The sequence below is a fragment of the Triturus cristatus genome, chromosome 6, assembly GCF_964204655.1.
Source record: "Triturus cristatus chromosome 6, aTriCri1.1, whole genome shotgun sequence".
NCBI lineage: Eukaryota > Metazoa > Chordata > Amphibia > Caudata > Salamandridae > Triturus > Triturus cristatus.
The window spans coordinates 1,294,748,533-1,294,769,725 of record NC_140589.1 but is presented as its reverse complement, the minus strand read 5'-3'; the positions used below and the strand labels follow the sequence as shown (position 1 = coordinate 1,294,769,725).

The following is a 21,193-nucleotide window of genomic DNA, read 5'->3' as shown; positions in this document are numbered from 1 at the left end:
GATGAGTTTGGAGATATCCGCTGCGTGTTTCACTGCTGATCTGCAGTTGAGAAGCCTCAATTTGATATGAGAGTTTGTAGTTGCTTCCACTAGGAGAGACATGGTGACCTGAAGTAAGTTATCCGTATTCAAGAATTTAAAGGTAATGCTAGGTTCTCTATCCGGAACCGATGAGATAGTGAGTATGCTGCTAGGAGAGACCGCATAGTCATCATACGATAGTAAAAGTGCGAGCGTGTCATCATCAGACATCTGAGGCTGGAACTTAAGTGGTCTAGAATGGAGGTTGGGAAGAGGTTGAAAGGGCCAGTGTGGGTTGCTGGGGTAAGTACCAGAGGACCTTTCCTTTCCACCACTTATAGTACTTGCTGGAGGAGTAGGTGGATCAGTCCCCGGGGAGGATAGAGTTTGCACAACTTCTCATTTTTCAGTGAGCAGTGTAGGAGGGTCGGAAGGTTATTCTTTACAGTAAGGAGGTCCAGCTTCAGTTCAGCCAGTTTCTACTCAATCAGGCGAAGGCTGTCACAGTCAGGTACCAGCCAGGAATAAGATGAAGGGAGAGGCCCTGTCTCCTCACAGTGCTTGCACCGGGAGATGGAAATGTGCAAATAGGCATAGATTGTTACTTGTAGAGACATATGGGTATACACATAAACCCCTGAAATGGGGGATGGATGTGAGTCTTCACCAAAAAAACGTATTCTTACCTTACATATAAAGGTCCATCCTACTATAAACCCTGAAGGGATTTTATGAAGCTCATGATGACGCAAAAGGCTTTTGATTGCATTATCATTTAAGTCTAACCCCTTGAAAAGTACTGGGGGAGTTGGTGAATGTAACATCAGCTAAGAGTAGGAAAACAAGCACATGATATTTAGGAGATGTTTTAATCCTGTAAAAGATGTGTTATTTTAAACAACCAGTTTTTTAAATGAAAGTGTGGCATTGAATTAGAATCATGGGAAGAATGTTGGTTATGTCCTGAATGAAGTGGGAGGATGAATAAGGCTATAAGAAAACCACGGGACATCAATGGGACACCCAGTGAACTATGTGTAGTTGGGCAGAGTTTTTATGGTATGAAGGTACTAGACCATAGCTTCTGATCTACTTGTCTCTCTTTGTTGTCTACCATAACCTATGGTTGTCAAATTCTGAAACATATCTCTTTATGGCAGCAAGTCTCATTAGAAACAGGACGATTTGCACTAATTTCTGTTTATTCTTGTGCCCTGCAGGAACTCATGAGTTTATCAGACTCATGTCCACCACATTTCAAACGGTTGCAGGTCATCAGTGAGTGTTTCGAAGATCTTTGCAACGAATCTGTGATATTTGGTCATCTTCTCAGTCAAATTAAGGTAATTGTCTAAAATAATGTGGTGCTTAAATCATTAAGCAACAAGATGGTGGTCTTTGACACACACCCTTTAGTGAGACTTTCAATGCAAAATAACATCTCTTTCAGTCTATACAGGATTCAGAAGACTCATCTCTAAAAAGCATTCCCTTGTCTCTCACATCAGGAGGGAATGGAAAACAGGATTTGATTAAATCATTATGGTGCCTTCTGCATCCTCATGGTAAATACAAAAACTTCCCCAACAATATTTTTATAATCACTTTCAGAAAGCCCACAAAAAGCAGCGGAAGATTTCTACACATTGTTTTGTTTCCTTTTGCTATCATTTTCACAGCACCAGTTTCATCTTTGTTATCTTTAGAGAACAAAATATTTTATAGTCTATCTCTTTATGCTCTTTAGTCTATGGGGCACAAAAGTTAGAGTGAAAGACAGCTAGAAAAGGATAAAAACTAATGTCATGTCATATTGATTTGTATAGCACACGGAGAGGATATCTAGATATCTGATATCTGATATCACCTGAGAGGGTATGTAGATGCTTAGGCTGGTGTGTAGATGCGTGCTTCCCAAGGTGCTACTATGAAAAGCCAGGTCTCCAGCTTCTTGCTGAAGTCAGAGAAGTGAGGAGGAGACTCTGATGTGTTCAGGGAGGTCGTTACATGTCTTGGGTGCGATGTAGGAGAACGAGCGACCTCCAGTGTATACGACTGCTCAGGTATTCTGGTCCTGTGATGTGTAGGGCTTTGTTTGTGTGCGAGAGAAGTTTGAAGTGGCTGCACTTGTGAATGGAAAGCCAATGAAGCTTCTTAAGGTGCGGTGTGATGTGGGAGTGGAGTGGTAGGTCGAGTATGAGTCTTGTAGTGGTGTTCTGGATTGTTTGGAGTCTGTGTAGGTGTTGTTTGGAGAGCCGAGCATAGAGAGTGTTGCCGAAGTCCAGCCTGCTGGTGATGTGTGCTTGCGTGAAGGTCCGTTTGGTGTTCTGAGGAAACCATTTGAAGATCTTCCATAGCATCCATAGGAGGTGGAAGCAGGAGGTGCATACTTTGTTGACTTGAGCTGTCATGTTGAGCTTGTCTAGGATGATCCCTAGATTTCTTGTGTGGTCTGTGGATGTTGATCCTACCTCTGATGGCCAGTAGGTGGGTCCCGTGGGGGAGGTCCTGTTGCCAAAGACCAGTACTTCCATTTTGTTGGAGCTGAGCTGCAGGCAGTTGATTCGCATCCAGTCTGCTACCACGGCCATGCAGTTCGTGAAGTTGGTCCTGGTCATGGTTATCTTGTTCATCATGGAGAGGGTGAGTTGGGTGTCATTGGCATAGGAGATGACAGTTATGTTTTGTGATAGAATTATGTTGAGGAGTGGTGACATTGTTTATCATGGAGAGGATGAATTGGGTGTCATTGGCGTAGGAGATGACGGTTATGTTTTGTGACAGAATTATCTTGAGGAGCGGTGACATGTATATGTTGAAAAGGGTGGGGCTGAGGGACAATCTCTGTGGGGATTCGCATATCAATCCCTTGGTCTCTGATGAGAAGGTTGGCAGCCTGACCCTTTGGGTTCGTCCCATGAGGAAGGAACAGATCCTTTTGAGAGCAGAACCTCGGATGTCAATCTCATGGAGTCTTCTGATGAGGGTGTTATGGGAGACAGATTTGAAGGCCGTGAAGAGGTTGAGCAGTATTAAGGCTGCTCTTTCTCCTTGCTCCAGGATGATTAGAATGTTGTTGGTGGCCGCTATGAGTGCTGTTTCAGTGCTGTGGTTCTTTCTGAATCCTGAGTGAATGTTGTCTAGAAGATGGTGAAGTTCGAGGTGGGTTATGAGTTGCTTGTTGTTGGTCTTCTCAATCACTGTGGCTGAATAGTGGAACAGGGAGATATGTCGGAATTTGCTCAGTTAATTCAGGTGGTCTGTGGGCTTGTTGAGGAGAGCTTTGATTTCTGCAAGTTTTCATTCATCCAGAAAAGTGGCGACCGTGATGGAGGTGTTAATGATTTGTTTCAGTGTGGTGCTGATAAGTGATGTTTCCAGATTGTGGATGCAGTGTTGGCATGGGTCTGTTGGATCCCCTGAATGGATGGTCTGTATGATTGCCGCTGTGTCATTTCTGGTGAGGGTTGTCTATTCGGTCAGGAGACCGTCATGGTTGGTGGTTGGTAGGCTAGCAATGACTACTCTGGGTTTCGGTTAGTGTACGAAATTGCTTTAGATATTTATGATTTTGCTGTGGAAGAAGTTCTATAGGTTGTTGCAGAATTGTTGGGAGGCTGCGATGTTGACAGTGGCTAAGGGCGAGGTGAAACCCTTAACGATCAAGAAAATATCCTTGCAGCTATTGGAGCTTCCTTTGATGTGGTCCACCAGAGCTTTTTTCTTGGTGTCTCTTAATTGCTGGTGATAGCGTCAGAGTGCAGCCTGGTATGTAGTTCTGTCTGTGGTGTTGTGGCTGGCTCTCCATTTCTTTTCTAGTTGTTTACAGTGACACTTGGTGTCTTGGAGGTCTTCTGTGTACCAGCTGGTCTGCTTCTTTGATCTACTATGCTTTTTCTACTTGATGGGTGTGAGGGTGTGAGCGCAGTTCTTGATCAAGTTGTTAAAGTTGTTGATGTCCTTGTCGAGGTTGTCTGGGGGGCTAGGTTGATCCGCGCTGAGGGCACTGAATCAGTCTCCTTCTGTGATTTTGCTCCAGCTGCTGCTTGGAATGCTGAACCTGAGTTTGGTGTTAACTTGGGGTGTGTTGATTTGGAAGTGGATGATGGAGTTGTCGGTCCATGTGTGTGGTGCGGTGGAATTGTGGTGAAGATGGGGTCCAGTCTGGGCCCTGCAGTGTGTGTTGGTTTTGGGACGAGCTGAGTGAGTCCAATGTTGCTTAAGCTTTGAGGAGTGCTGTGGAGCAAGGGTTATTTCGGTCTTCCAGGTGAAGGTTGAGCTCACCAAGGAGAATCTAGGCTCTTGAGTCGATGGTGAGGGCAGCAACAAAGTTGGTGATAAGGTTGGGAGAGGTGGCTCGTGGTCCGGGTGGTCGGTAGGCGAGGTTCCATTCAGAGTGAAATTTTCTGAGATTTACTAAGCACATCCAAAACTGAATAGACGTTCACGGAGCTAATAGCTATTGATTTTTTTTATTGCTGATAGCAAGCATTAATGGTCTCTCACACAGATTTCCGCATCACAATTTCTCTGGCACACATACACTTCTAACTCACAAAAGGTAATGGAAATTATGCTTGCACATAGTCTAAACAGTTGCAATCACTCGGGGTAGGATTCCAACCCATCATTATTTTTTGCCCTTCATGCCACCTCAGATTAGACTGAGCTGTCTGCAAATCAGCAATCTAATGAAAACAGCCCAAACCCAGACGCCTGGAACGACACCTGGTGGCCCCCGCCCTCGGAAGCCCGCCCACCCCCATGGACAACGCACACAACCTGGGAATCATCCTGGACTCAGAGCTCAAAATGGAGCGCCAGATCAACTGTGTCTCGTCCTCCTGCTTCCACACCCTCCATCTCCTATGTAAGACCCTCAAATGTATCCCTCTCAAACACAGAAAGACCGTCACTCACGCTCTGGTCACCAGGAGGCTCGACTACGGCAACGCACTCTATGCCGGAATAAACAAAAACCTCACCCGCAAGCTACAGAACATCCAAAACGCTGCCGCAAGACTGGTCCTCAACCTGCCAAGACACTGCCACATCTCCCATCACCTGCGCACACTCCACTGGCTCCCCATCAAAGCTAGAGTCACCTTCAAGATGCTAACCCATGCTCACAAGGCCCTCCACGACACCAAACCAGCATACCTGAATAGCTGACTCAAATTCCACGCACCCCAAAGGACCCTACGATCAGCCCAGCTCTCCTACGCCGTGGTCCCCCACACCAGAAAGATCAAATTGGGAGGCCACTCCTTCTGCTTCCTTGTGACCAGAGCCTGGAACGACCTTCCGCTCCACCTCAGACAGATAACATCGCTCCCCATCTTCACAAGAAACCTAAAAACCTGGCTCTTTGACAGACCCCCTCCTTGATGGACTGGAACCTGCTAACGGGACAGTGAATTCTTCCATGAAATGCTGTAGCCCTGATGGACAGTCCATCTATACAAAGGCAAACATGAAAAGTACACGAAAGCCAGTAGTTGTAGATATCTAACAAAATGCCCATTGCCTCTCAGTATTTCCTTTTGGACTTTTTGTAAGAATTGATGACATGGTGTCTTCCAGACAGCTTCCAGACAGCTTAACCTGGCTGTAACCATACATAAAAATGGTCTACGTTCATCTTAAGCACTTTATTTCACAATTTTGGAAACACAGAATCGTGTAAGTATTTTGGTACTATTTGTGCTTATTTCAAAACTATTAACTCAGGATCATATGTACCAGAAACGTATAGAAGCAAAGGTCTGTTTGCAAAATTCTACAAACATGAAAGCACAGAAACACAAATGTGCATTTAAGATCAATCCAAATAAAATCCGAGTGAAGCATGTTAGCTGGAGTTGTCCTTGTTGTTGATATTGCAGATAGTCCTTCAAGCACTTTTCTACCTGTTACTGATCAAGGAGTCCACTCCTTAGCCTTTAAGGCAGGTAAAGGCCTGTTGTTGGGAAGCCTTGTGAGTGCAGCAGGTGCAGTTCTTATGAGTGCAGTCCTCTCTTGTGCAGTCCAAGGGTCCAGCAGGGCAGTCCTTCTTCTCCATATGTTTCTTTTGGGTCTTTGTGGAGCCACAACACCAGCCAAGGGTCCAGAAGCTCTGATTTGGCTATGAATGTTTGGGAATTAAATTCCCACAATGCATCTTACCAAATCCTTTAAAATCCAGCTAGGCTTGTCTTGATGGCGTCGATACAGGTGACTTCTTAAAGCTCTTTTGTACCTTTTGCTTTCAGGAAGTCCACTCCTTAATCCTTTTGAAGCCAGGCAAAGTCTTCATTTGTGAAGCCAAAATTGAACAGCAGGTGCATCCCTTATGAGTACAGTACTCGTGTGGTGCAGATCAGGGGTTCAGCAGGGCAGTTCTTCTTCTCTTGATATTTCCACACAGGGATCTGAGTTGCAGGGTAGCTCTCCCCTATTTATCCAGGTTTATGAGCTGATAAGAAGGAGGGTATCTCTGACCAATGGGGTGCAGGGTGCCACCCTCTGTGATGACCACTTCCCCTGAAGTGTGGCATTTTCTTGTCTCAGAAAGTCCCAGTCCACAAACATCAAACTGGAGAAAATCTTTCCTGGAACTGGGCTAACCCAACCTACAGGTGTAGCTAACTTTCCCTAACACTCCCCTTCCTGCCATCTGGCTGGAGGTGCAGGACATGGGGATGGGCCTGGTTCATGTCCTTACTGTCTTTCTCCCTTTGAAGACCAGTTTGGCTTCCCAGCCCCCTTCCTGACTTTTGCTTTGCAGCTGCAGTTCTCCTATCACCAAATGTCTCTTTGTTTACTTGCAGGCCACTTTGCGCCTCATCAGAGCAGTTTGGCTCACCCTGTCAAAGGCTGCTCGATTCAGGCACATTCGGAAAGCAAACTCTATAACTTCTTTTCCGTCATAGTTATAATAAGTCCCACCTTGGCGAGTTGTTGAATTCATTCTATTATTTTGACACTTTTAATTATTTTAGCTCACTTCTGACAATAGTTAGACTTTATTAATGTCAAATAAATCCTTCCCATGTTAGCCTATAGAGCTAACGCACCACAATGAGGAAAAACGAAATCGCACATTTTTCCCTCACCAGGACTTATAAAACATATTTTATGTTGTTCCTTATTATCTGATAGAGACTTTCAGCTGCAGATTCCTTACCTTTGAATTTCCCAGGTGTCAGGCTGGTTCTGGGAAATTTTGTTGAGCAATACCACTTGCGCGCGACGTCGGGTGGTTTCATATGGCTCCGCGTGACGTCGAAGGCGTCGGTTATGACATTGCGGTGCCTACATAGGCGCCACCCAGGCACGTGGACGTCAGTTCTTTTCTTTCCGCGCCAGTTAAGCGCAGATCCGGGAAGAGCTATCCCTCTGATGCTTTTTGGCCATCTTTTTCTCGACTTTTGTTGATATTTTTGACGACTTTGTGTGCGAGGGATGTCGGGTAGGAAGACAGGTTTTAAAACATGCGGGACTTGTTCCCGCATGATGTCGGTTACTGATCCCCACCACGTATGTCTGTGGTGTCTTGAACGCGACCACGATTTGAAGTCGTATTCAGACTGCCGGGCGATGGCTCAGAAGACCTTGAGGGAGCATACGATGAAGTTGCTTGCGGCCCGGCAGTCAACACCATCTAGCGAGACTCCGAGGAGGTCACGATCCCGTTCAAGGAAGAGGAGGTCGCGGGATCGCTCATGGAGCCCTAAGTCCTGTTCCTCCCATTCAAGGTCATCTGGACACTCGGGGATGAGGCACAAGAAGAAGAAGTCCAAGCGGACTTCGACTTCACCTCAACTGGCGTCCGTCGTCGAGGACTGACACTCTAGGCACGGTTCTGCGGAGCCGGAGCCAGAGTCGACATCGCGCCTCTCTTTATTTCCGGGAGCCGGAGCGACTCCCGCTCAAATTAAGGATTTTTACGAGACCATGTGTCGCATATTTGAGCGGAACGATCCCGTTGGTGAGCCCTCGGGCCCCGCAGGGTCGGATGGGGCCCCATCGGGTTCGATGCCGTTGGCTGCAGCCACAGCGCCGTTGGGGCCTCAGGGATCCGATCTGGGATCCGGCTCGACGCCGGTTGTGCCAACGCGACCTTCCCCGGTGTTGGACCCGAAGTTGGTGCCAGCTAAGTCGCCAACGGCTGTCGGTGGCGCAAGCCCCATCCTTATCCTCGATGACACGGAGCCGGAATGGCACCGTACGATGCCGATTCTGACGTCGACAGAACCCAGGGGTTCTATGTTGTCACCTGAGCACTTTGTGGACGTGCTAGGCTCAGGAGAGGAATGGGAGGAGTCTGGAGACCCACTAGAGAACCAGGATGTCTCTGAGGAGACAATGGACTGGTGTGGGGAACTTAGGGAAGCCAGTGGTCTGGATAGTTCCCCAGACTCTGGCATGCTCTCTCCACCTACAGTGGCTATGGAGGAGGGGGCATCCTATGCTATGGTGGTTAAGAGGGCAGCTGAGGTCCTTGGACTGGAGCTGCCTTTAGTGCAGGTCAGGACTAATCTCCTGACTGAAGTGCTTCAACCTGGGGCTTCCACCTCTGAACCCCTTTTGCCCTTTAATGAGGCACTTACGGACATTATTCTAGGAACTTGGTCCAAGCCTAGCACAGGGGCTCCTGTGAACAGGATGATTGCACGCAGCCATCGCCCAGCACCGGGCGACCCAAAGTTCCTCACCCTACACACCACCCCAGAAAGTTTGGTGGTGCAGGACTCTACTTTATTATTATTATTATTGGGATTTGTATGGCGCAACGAATCATCCCCAAGGGGATCTCTCGGCGCCTGGGTGGCAGACACCATATTGAAGAGCGGTCTTTAGAACATCCAGGTTTTGAGTTGTTTCTTGAACTGTGCCAGATTGGGGCAGGCTCGGATCTCATCTGGCAGTCTGTTCCAGTGGGCGGAGGCTAGGTGGGAAAAAGCACGGCCGCCCATTTTAGCTTTCATGATTCTCCGCGTGCAGAGCAATTTACGGTTGCTCGATCTCAGTTGACGCACGGGGATTTAAGGTTTTAATTTCTTAATTAAGTAGGCGGGGCCCATCCCCAAAGTGCTCTCTTCCTAATAGGAAGCCAATTGAATTGTCGCAAGAGAGGTAGTGACGGGGTATGTGCAGGTTTGTTGAGTGCAAGGCGCGCTGCTGGATTTTGGACATCTTGCAGCCTTGAAAGTAGATCTTCCCTCATTCCTACTAGTAGCGAATTTCCATAGTCTAGTCTACTAACTAGAAGCGCCTGTATAAGGACTTCTCTGGCCATGAGGGGAATCCAAGGGAAGATTTTTCTAAGTATTCGCATCATACCGAAGCAGGGTCCTGAGATAGTCTTCACATGATCCTCTATGGAAGGTTTGTCATCCATTATAATGCACAGATTCTTCGCCCGCTTTTTTTGGTGTGGGGGCTTCCCCGAGTTCTACAGGCCATCAGTCAGAGGTCCACAACTCCTCAGCTTTCCCTAACAGCAAAATCTCAGTTTTATTGGAGTTGAGCTGAAGGATGTTCTTGCTCATCCATGTGGCTATTTTTAGCATACAGGTCTTAAACATTGCTCTGGTCACTGCGGGATCCGTCTCAATGGGGACTATACTTCCTAGGGCACATTCCCTTCCTCCCCTCCGGATAGGGAATCCTAGAGACTGGACTCATTTGGGAAGAAGATGTTTTCTTCCTCCAGTCTCGCATTGTGGTTGGTTAATACCGCATGCTTATTGGGCCGTTTCTTCCACTCTCTTTGGGAGACGGTTGCGCAGGTGCTGCCACAAGTCCCAGAGGAGGCCTGGGCAAGGACGGGAGAGATGTGGCAAAATTCACCATACGGTGTGATTTGGATACGACCGATTTGCTGGGCAGATCTATTTCAATGACAGTAAACTTGAGGCGCCACACCTGGCTTTGCACAACTGGCGTCTCGGGGTATGTCCAGGGCAATTTGATGGATATGCCCTTTGATGGAACCCTCCTTTTTGGGGTAAAGGCAAACTCAGCCCTGGTCAGGTTCAAGGACTCTCGAGCTACGGCCAGATCCTTGGGCTTCTCCTCCACTCCTCGTTGCCAGTTTTTCTTTCGCCCCTTTTGTGGCAGCGGAAGGGGTTTCCAGCCGCATCAGTCCAATCCTAGCCACCGTCCCGCTCAGACTATCCAAGCTGTGCGCGGACCCGGTACATTCCATCTTCGGAATGGAAGCCAGAAGTCGTCTACCACACTGCCCCTGGCAGCCGCAGCTCCAAGCACTCCTAGCCTGATTCTGCAGGATCACATTACTCCAGTTTGTGGGAGAATTTGTCACCATCTCCCCCGCTGGAGATCTATAACATCAGAGAAGTGGGTCTTGCAGATCGTCCAGGAGGGCTATTCTGTTCCTTTCCTTTCTTTTCCTCCTACTATTCTGCCGAGTCAGGAATGGCTGGCGGAGGATCACTTAAAGCAGCTCTAATAGAAAGTTACAGCTCTTTTGGCCAAAGGAGCTATAGAAAGGGTTCCAGTTTCAGAAGTAGGCAATGTCTCTTATTCCTGCTACTTTCTGTTTCCGAAGACGAACAAGGGGCATCGGCCCATTTTGGATCTTCGCACCATCAAGCTCTTCCTCAAAAAGGAGAAATTCAAGATGCTCATTTTGGCGCAGGTCTTGTCTGCCTTAGACCAAGGAGACTGGATGGTGGTGTTGGACCTGCAGGATGCGTATTTTCACATTCCCATCCTGCCGGGCCACAGGCATTACCTGTGGTTCAAGGTAGGCAATGAGCATTTTCAGTTTACCGTGATCCCCTTCGGCCTCACCAGTGCCCCTCGGGTGTTCACCAAGGTGATGGGGGTGGTTGCAGCTCATCTTCGCAGGTTAGGGGTTTCAGTCTTCCAATACCTCGACAACTGGTTGTAGAAGGCGTCCTCGCCCCAGGCAGTCATCTCCCACCTTCAGACTACGACGGACCTCCTGCATTCACTGGGGTTATCTATAAACGTGCCGAAGTCACACCTGACTCCTTCTCAGACGCTCCTTTTCATCGGAGCTGTTCTAGACACAGTGCAGTTTCGGGCTTATGCTCACAAGCAGCGAGTCCAGGATATTCAGGTTATGATTCCGATATTTCAGCCTCTATCCTGGATTTCAGTGAGGTTGACTCTGAGGCTGTTGGGCCTCATGGCCTCCTGCATCCTGTTGGTAAGACACGCAAGATGGCGTATGCGGGTTCTGCAGTGGGACTTGAAGTTCCAATGGGCACAACATCAGGGAAATCTCACCGACTTGGTTCCGAACTCAGAAAGAACTGCAAAGGATATGTAGTGGTGGTTAACGAACCAAGATTGGGACAAAGAAAGACCTCTCTCCCTTCCCCAACCGGATTTTACAATCATGACGGATATGTCACTTCTGGGATGGGGCGGCCACTTGGGAGAGATGAAGATCAGGGGTCACTGGTCTCTGTTGGAGACGGGGCTCCACATCAACTTGTTGGAGTTCCGAGCGGTTCGCTTGGCATTGAAAGCATTTCTTCCCTCTGTCAAGGGGAAGTTGGTGCAGGTGTTCACAGACAACACCACCGCCATGCGATACTGCAACAAGCAAGGTGGGGTGGGGTCATGGACCCTTTGTTGAGAGGCCTTGTGTCTCTGGGCATGACTGGAACAGCAGGGCATAACGCTGGTTGTTCATCACCTGGCAGGTTCTCTGAACGCAGGGCAGACGATCTCAGCTATCGATGCCTAGCAGATCACGAATGGCCTCTTCAGTCGTAGGTGGCGCAAGGTCTCTTTCAGCAGTGGGGAGAACCTTGGTTAGATTTGTTCGCCTCCGAAGAGAATGCGCAATATCAGCAGTACTGTGTGCTGAAGTTTCCAAGGCGGCTTCATCGCGAGTGGAGATCAGGCCTGTTGTGCGCCTTTTCACCCATACCACTCCTGCCCAGGGTTCTGAAGAAGATCAGGAGTGACCAGGCCCAAGTCATCCTTGTGACGCCAGACTAGGCAAGGAGAGTCTGGTATCCAGATCTTCTGAGCATGAGTGTCGATCCTCCGATAAGGCTGCCCCTTCTGGAGGATCTTCTGTCGCAGCAGCAGGGGAGGGTTCACCACCCGAATCTGTCTACTCTGCTCCTCCATGCGTGGAGATTGAGCGGTGGCAGTTGATGGCTTTTGACCTTCTTCCCGACGTCTGTAATGTTATTCTGTCGGCCAGGCAGCCATCTACTAAGGCGGTGTATGCCTGCAGTAGGCAGAAATTTATATTATACTGTACAGAAAGGTCTACTGACCTTCTTTCTGCTCCTCTTTCAATTGTCCTTTTGTTCATTCTGACCCTTGCCCAGCAGGGCTCTGCTTTGGGAACTCTAAAGGGTTACCTTTCTGCGCTGTCTGCTTTTTTGTGGCTGCCAGACCAACCTTCCCTCTTTAAGTCTCCTATTGTAAATAGATTTCTTAAAGGGCTGGTTCACTTGTTTCCACCCACGCCCTTTATTATGCCACAATGGGACCTTAATTTGGTCCTCACTTACCTGATGTGCGCTCCTTTCGAGCCTTTGCACAATTGTCCCCTCTGGCTGTTGACCATCAAAACAGCCTTTTTAGTGGCAATTACATCGGCCCAGAGGGTGAGTGAGTTGCAGGCGTTATCCAGCTTGCCTCCATATCTTATGTCCTTTCCGGACAAAGTGGTGCTTTGCACCAGGGCATTATTTTTACCAAAGGTTGTGACCCTATTCCATCTGGGTCAGTCCGTTACTTTGCCCACCTTTCTTGCTCCCCCACATCCCTCTAAGGAAGAGGAATGTCTCCACCGGCTGGACCCAAAAAGAGCGTTGTCATTCTACCTTGACCGCACAAGAGAGTTCCGGGTGGATGACCAACTCTTTGTGGGGTTTGTGGGAGCAAAGAAGAGAAAGGCAGTGCAGAAAAGAACCATCTCTCACTGGGTTGTTCTCTGCATTAAAATCTGTTATGCTTTGGTGAAGAAGCAGCCCCCTGAGGGATTAAGGGCCTATTCCACCAGGGGAAAAGCTGCGACTACAGCCTTGTCTTGGAGTGTCCCAGTCCAAGACATCAGTAAGGCAGCGACATGAGCATCATTGCACAGGTTCGCAAAATATTATTGCCTTGATGGTCAAGTACGGAGGGACAGGCACTTTGCCCGCTCAGTCCTGCAATACTTTTTAGTCTAGGCCATGAGTCCGCAACCCACCGCCGGAATGGTATGGCTTGGGTATCTGATTCAAAGGTAAGAAATCTGCAGCTAGAAGTCTCAAACAGATGAACAAGTTACTTACCTTCGGTAATGCATTATCTGGTGAAGACTCTATCTAGCTGCAGATTCCTTACAGCCCCACCCATGCCTCCCCGCTTTGCGGACTGATGTTGTAGGACTAGCATTTCTCCCCTTTCAGGGCCCTAGTTTTGCATACGTTTACGTCAGTCACTTCGTGGCCCTGCACTTCTGGCATGTAAAAACGAAAAGTACTAACATCCGCGCGCCTGGGAGGTGCCTATGTAGGCACAGCGACGTCATAACCGACGCTACCCATGCCATTGACATCACGCGAAGCTGAATGGAGCTACCTGACGTCGCGGGCAAGGGGTATCGCTCAGCAAAAGTTTCCGGATCCAGTCTGACACCTGGGAAATTCAAAGGTAAGGAGTCTGCAGCTAGATAGAGTCTCTACCGGATAATGCTTTACCAAAGGTAAGTAACTTGTTCATTTTGACAAGCCACCCTACCCTTAGGGCATCTAGGGTAGACCTTAGGGTCGACTTATATTTAAAAATAAGGTAGTTTATGTCTTTGGAAGCACCTTAAATTCCAAAGATCGAATTTGGACATAGTTTTATTTTAAAATGACAGCAGGCACCACAGGGCTCATTTAAGTGCAGTAAATCTACTGGGCCTCTAAACCTATATACCCTACTATGTACTAGGGACTTACAGGTAAGCTGTCAGTACCAATTGTAATTACACCTAAGTACCATATACCTTTTAAACAGAGCACTGACCCTGGCCATGGTTAGCAGACCCCAGGGCACGTTCAGAGTGAGAAAACCAGCATCTAGTAGTCAAAATGGGGCCAAAAAGTGGGGGACACTGCAAAAAGCTATAGTGACAAGTCAGTGGTACAGACTATAGGTCTAAATGATTCAGTGGCAAAATGTATTTCCAATGCTATAGGTCTAATCTATTTATTGTGAAAACTTATGAAAAAGTCAGTAGACCTTTTGTATTTATTTTGAACCGTATTTGTTAAAGCTAATAGACTTTTAACGGGATTCTTATCAGACTGTGTTACGGGCTATAGACATGTATTTTGTCACATGAAATCTCACAGATTACTGTAGTAGGTGCTGGGTTTGGTGTTGGTCATCCCTCTGACAAACCTTGTAGTGCAAGATTTTCACTGTGATAACTTTAGTTAAGTCCTTTTGAGATAGTTTGTGTATTATTTTGACAACTGTAATATTGTTTGTATTTTTATAAGTGTAATTATGATGGTTGCGAGCTTATGTGCACTACAGTCGGCTTCTGTTGGTTATGTGGTCAATTAAATAGATAAGGGTCACCCAGTAACTCCTTGTGAGACTGTAATGGTTATGGTGTCTAGCCAATGGCAAACGTTGTAGGCTTTATAGCTTGATTGAGAACAGTTACACCAGACTCCATAGTTGTGATCTGTTTGTTATGAAAAGTTATGCCAAAACCAGTAGGCCTGACTTGTTTATTGTGAAAAGCAAGTCCTACTGCAATTTGCTTTTAGGAGGATTGCTATTACACTGTGTTATGTTCAGCAGGCAGGAATTTTATCATTTGGAAATAGTAGTAGGCATGGGTTTTGGTGTTGGTGTCACCATCAATGAATTCATGGAGATAGAAGATTTACACTATGGTCATTCTTATTAGGCTCTCTTAAGACAAATGTTACATTGTCCTGACAACTGTAATTTTGAAAATATTTGTAATTTTATTAATAATGTATTCATAATAATTTGGAAGGCCTGACAGGCTTGGTTTTCCGACAGGTTCTTGGAGTGCATACAGCACAGATTTATGGTTCAGCCCACTTCACTCGTCCTGTGAGTGATAGAATATGTTGATCACATCTGCACATTCGCCTGAAAATACATGTGCTTTAGTGCCATGGTATTGGGTCAGGCCCTTCTTTTTCCATTTTCTCCTTTTATAAGTGCCCTTCAATTTAGTTCTTTCTCCTCCTTTTATATTCATATATTAGAACATCCTAAAGTTCGCCAGATAATGCTAATAGGCGGTTTGTTTGTCGCAGTGTGTTTCATCCCACATGGCATCTGACTCTAAACCAGGCAACAATCATGAAATGGTATCGGCCTTAGTGTATCATTGATTTACCATTACAAGCTGTTAGACCTTAATGTGGTGGCCCTGCTGGAAATTTAAAACTTCGATACACTATGTACAGTACCATTGTAAATTAGCCACCCAGTAATATGTTTCAATTTATTTGTTACTGCAACCATATGGCTGCCATTTTTAGGCAGCATCATGTTTTCTTTTTTAAACTTATATCCTTTTTTATTAGCTTGCATATCTTATTGAGTGTGTTCGTGAGTGTGTGTGTGTGTGTGTGTGTGTATTTTACTGTGGTTGGGTAAGTGAGTAAGAATGAGTCATTCAGTGGATGAATGTATGCATGAGAACATGGATCAGTGATAGAGTGAATGTATGACAAATTGTTCGGTGCAGAAACTCATCAATGACTGAAGAGGCACATTTGTTAAAGTGCAAGCCCTATTGGCATTGTCAATGCTTGTTTATCTCAGAAATGTGCTATACAGCATAAAATCCTGACTTTGAAGGATCAAGAATATTAGGATTTTCAATAGAGTGAATGTAGTTTTTTGCCTTTTCTCCAGCAACTTTTGCCAGCAGAGGAAGGAGGGCTATGGGGCGAAAATGAGTAAGAATTTTCAGATCAAAGTCAAGCTTCTGTAATCAGGTGGTGATTAAAGTTTTTATCCAATTGTCAGGAACAGGCCCAGTGGTAAAGATGACATTGATAAAATTAGACAATGCAGAACTTAAACTGCCCAAGGTCTGATTAAACATGTAAAACAGACTCTAAGGCAAAACCGATTTAATAGTTTCCTAAATGCCAAGTCTGATTAATAGATAACAAAAACGCCAATTCTCATTTGTCACTTATGGTAACATTTTTCACCTAAGACGAAAAGGTCATTATAATAATTCCTATGGTATTTCAAGATGTTTTAGGGCAGAGGTTCCCAAACGTTTTCGACCCACAGCTCCCTTGACCCATTGGCCATTGCCCGTGACTCCCCACTGTAACTTTTTTTGGAGGGTGGGGTGGACGTAAGCCCAGCCTCGGGAGTACTTGCATTTTTCTCCCTGAAAATAATTGGGATGAAGCTGATGAAGGTATAATCATATACGCAGGGTGTTTCGTATTACTAGGGCGGCACCTCTAATAAAATATTCCTAGTTACACTTCTTTGCCCATGCCTTTTTTAGAGTACCCTCTCAAACTTTGTTATCCCACTTACAGTGCTAGATAGAACCTCTATGCATGTAAGCCCATTGCCAAAGTGTTTCTGCGCTTGAAGAATATTTGCATGCACTTCCATTTCTACCGATGTCATATGTGCCAACACATACAGCTTCATTTTTGCTGTCTCCTCTTTAAAATTGCCTCCAAATCAATGCAAGCCAAAGTAATTCCTCTGATTTTTTTTTTAAACATCCCTCTCTCTTGCTTCCAAATGTTGGCATTATGCCGTATATGGTGTTTTACTTCCCTGTGCTCAAGGAGAGAGCAGGCCGGTCTGGATATGTATCTGATTTGAAAGAAATATGTAATGGCAGTTCCTATGGTTCAAGTACAAATGTCAATACTTAATAATATTTAGTGTGTTTAACCCCTTCGCTGCAGCGCGAATTCCGCCGCAGCGCTGGGGGGGTTTGGGCCGAGCGCGGCGCTGCCATGCTCATGACGGAACCACGCCGTCATGAGTCACGGGCGAACTGTGCTCATGACGGCGTGGTTCCGTCATGACTCCACCCACTTGCGCTGATCGCCCGCAGAGGCGGGGAAACAGCGCCGCGTGGGCAGAGCGGCCGCCAACGGCCGCAGCATGACGGAACCACTCCGTCATGAGCACACGGCGCCCGTGGCTCATGACGGAGTGGTTCCGTAAGAAGCATGCAAGCGGTTAATAGACAAGTAGAGAGGACAACTGTACTTTCCAGATTAACTTGCATTGGTGTAAAATCATTTGGTAAAAAACGAAACTTAACAAGTCTAACAAAATTAATCAGGCATCTTCCGCTTACTTTGGGAGTGTTAGAACGTGGGGATCCAGTGAAATATGGAGAACGTCTCCCTTAACATGCCATCAATTAAAAGCACTACTTTTACAGCTTTTGGCATGTCACTTACACATGATTGACATCATGCGTTCTATGCATGTAAGCCCATTGCCAAAGTGTTTCTGCGCTTGAAGAATATTTGCATGCACTTCCATTTCTACCGATGTCATATGTGCCAACACATACAGCTTCATTTTTGCTGTCTCCTCTTTAAAATTGCCTCCAAATCAATGCAAGCCAAAGTAATTCCTCTGATTTTTTTTTAAACATCCCTCTCTCTTGCTTCCAAATGTTGGCATTATGCCGTATATGGTGTTTTACTTCCCTGTGCTCAAGGAGAGAGCAGGCCGGTCTGGATATGTATCTGATTTGAAAGAAATATGTAATGGCAGTTCCTATGGTTCAAGTACAAATGTCAATACTTAATAATATTTAGTGTGTTTAACCCCTTCGCTGCGGCGCGAATTCCGCCGCAGCGCTGGGGGGGTTTGGGCCGAGCGCGGCGCCGCCATGCTCATGACGGAACCACGCCGTCATGAGTCACGGGCGAACTGTGCTCATGACGGCGTGGTTCCGTCATGACTCCACTCACTTGCGCTGATCGCCCGCAGAGGCGGGGAAACAGCGCCGCGTGGGCAGAGCGGCCGCCAACGGCCGCAGCATGACGGAACCACTCCGTCATGAGCACACGGCGCCCGTGGCTCATGACGGAGTGGTTCCGTCAGAAGCATGCAAGGGGTTAATAGACAAGTAGAGAGGACAACTGTACTTTCCAGATTAACTTGCGTTGGTGTAAAATCATTTGGTAAAAAACGAAACTTAACAAGTCTAACAAAATTAATCAGGCATCTTCCGCTTACTTTGGGAGTGTTGGAACGTGGGGATCCAGTGAAATATGGAGAACGTCTCCCTTAACATGCCATCAATTAAAAGCACTACTTTTACAGCTTTTGGCATGTCACTTACACATGATTGACATCATGCGTTTAAGTCTAATTAGTTTAACTTCAGCCAACAGACCCTTCAATATTAAATGCATTAAAGTGCTTGGTGCGTGGTTCCTCAGGCTAGGTTTGCCGGCTTCCCAGGGAGCCACGGCGCACAGTTTGGGAAGCACTGGGGGTACATTTCGACATAATGTTTAGGTTAGAAATAAACACATTGGTCTGTAAATGGGTGGATTGTTTCTCTACCGGGGTTTTTTGAAAAGCCCATATTTTGCTTTTCTAGCTAGGGCATTCATCCGGATACCCCTTTATATACCAACCATTTATAAAAGTAGTAGCAATTTGTCAGGTGGACCTGAACATAAGATCACAAGTTTCAAAGAGCTAGAATGCTTGTACGCCTCTGTGTAACTGCAGCACTCACTGCATTTCCACATGAGCTTATCAGTAAGAACATGAATTGGAGATATTTGCCCTCATTCACCAAGCTTTTTCCTACAAAACTCTTTAGAAGATGCATACTTAATGCACCAAATCTTTAATGGACATGGCACACACAACAACGTAAACACCTCTTTGAAGTTGTAAAATTTGCTAATAATTTCTCACCTCCTTTAGCACTAAAGATCGAGAGGTAAAATGTGAATAATTTGCTGAATTCTTCCATAGAAAGGTTACATCCCTTGACGTCTCATAGCCTCTAGATCCTAATCCAATGGAAACCTTGACTGGCAACAACAAATATGGGGACACTTGGTGGACCTTCGAAGAAATCTCCCAGAGTGACTTCAGGTAAACAATAGGGAAGCTGATTTTTCGAAAAAATATGGAAGGTGCACTCGTTGTGAAGTCAAGACGCACAAATCAAAGTCTGTTCCAAAATTACTCTTTATTTGAATTAATCTTTAAAACTGGCACACAGCTAACGCGTTTCGTTCCCGATTTTTGCCAGAGGGAACTTCGTCAGGGCTCTTTGGTATAAAGCTGAAAATTAGCAGTAACAGGTACTTAGAGTCTAGTTGAGCCTCAAATGGAAGAAATAACATCCATAACAATATATGTTGCGAAGTCTAATACTAAAAAATCAAAGAAACGTAGAAAGTCCAATAGGCACGGTTCGGTGAAGCTAAATTAAAGTAACAAGATGCTGTAGGTACTGATAAGAAACTATGTTTCTCCTCCTTTGACGGCTTGATAACCGGCAGAGCCGTCAAAGGAGGAGAAACACACTTTCGAAACGCGTTGGCTGTGTGCCAGTTTTAAAGATTAATTAAAATAAAAAGAAGTAATTTTGGAACAGACTTTGATTTGTGCGTCTTGACTTCACAACGAGTGCACCTTTCGTATTTTTCCGAAAAATCTGCGATCTCTGACACCTCTGGACGGCGGGTGTGGGAAGTGATTGCACCACTTTCAAATTTATTGTACATGTGGACTGGATGTGCAGGACCTTGGTCTGCCGTTTGTTCTTTCTTTGCTAAACAATAGGGAAGGTTAAACCCTTGAAGCATTTCACTGACCAGTTCCGACTTTAGATATTGCTGAAGACCTCTGCTCCGAACTTCTTTCACATTGGACTCATCTAGTTAACTTGTCACGTGCACAATTTATCTTTCCAGACTCCTTCAAAATTGGCCAACACTCACCCTTACAACTTCTGCCCAGTACCTGGACTCCCTTTCTTGCTATGCTTACTGAAAGCTGTGTAGTCTCACAATGAAAACAACATATCTGTATTGGCCTCTTAGATGACTAGATGCAGATGGTATGTTACGGATTGTTGACACTGATGATGGTATAGATTCTTGACACTAGTGATGCTTGTTAACTGCAGCTCTTGGACTAATCTACTGTCTTAGACACCAACCACTGTTCAACCATCATCCATACTTTCAAAGATCATGTGGCCATTCAGAGTGTAGCCCTTACTTGTTTTATGCCAAAGCTGACTAATGGCTTTCGGCAAATTAAAATTAGTAATTCCATTTCTAGCGCTGTTAGCTTAGTACAAGGTGTACCCCAGTGATCTATTCTGGCTCCCATCCTCTGGAATATTTACACTGAATCTCTTGGTAACATCTTTAAGAGTTCCGGGATCTCATCAGTATTCTGGAGACACTAGGGTTTACGTTAAGATAGCTTTACCTGATGCGATCTTCCACCTGGGTTGTCCTTTTCACATTATCAAAAATGGATAAAAGTAATCATTTGATATTAAACCCTCTCTAAACTGAGTTTCTCCTAATTTCCCTGAGCACTCCAGAGTGCAATTACAATTGTGGTTTGATGTTAGTAATGCAGTAGACTGAACTACAATAGTTATTGAAAGCTCAAAATCCTTTGTTATTAGTCTAGACAAAAGACCCAACTTCCAATCTCATTGCAGCATTATTGCTCACTTCCACTGCTACCACTGTGCAGGACCAGACAACTCATCCTAGAAGAGCAGACCCTCAAGATCTTGCAACTATCTCATGTGCTCTCAAAACTGTACTATGGTAATTCCTTTCTTTCTAGCCTAACTCTACATTGCTTCAGGAAAGGGCCAAAAAGTGCACCTGAGCACCATCCTTCTATTACTCAAATCCTGATTTATTTCACTACTGCTACCACTCCCTATATACACCCATCATGGCCGAGCGTGGTCTTGGTCTGTGCTCTAGACATAACCGCAATAGCATGAACACACAAGATGGTCAATTTGCCTGCAATGTCTACAGATTAGAGCACCAGCAATATCCTGAATAAGCACTCCAAAGAAAAAAAGCACTGCTCGTTCATGAGCTAGGGAAACAAGTCAGCATGTGCTGTCTTGTTTAGGGACAATATATTCGGTTGTCTTTATCCTGTCTCTCGGAAATAAAGG

The 21,193-nt window shown here is 45.9% G+C and overlaps 1 protein-coding gene across 2 annotated transcripts in view; it reads left to right on the top strand.

Annotated features, from left to right (window-relative positions):
* C6H6orf118 (chromosome 6 C6orf118 homolog) overlaps positions 1 to 21,193 on the top strand; it is a 275,564-nt gene that overhangs the window by 82,837 nt on the left and 171,534 nt on the right. For both annotated transcript variants that reach the window (XM_085612240.1, XM_085612241.1), the window contains exon 3: positions 1,242 to 1,364. In XM_085612240.1, coding sequence (XP_085468366.1) covers positions 1,242 to 1,364 — 123 coding nt within the window. The remainder of the gene's footprint in view (positions 1 to 1,241; positions 1,365 to 21,193) is intronic.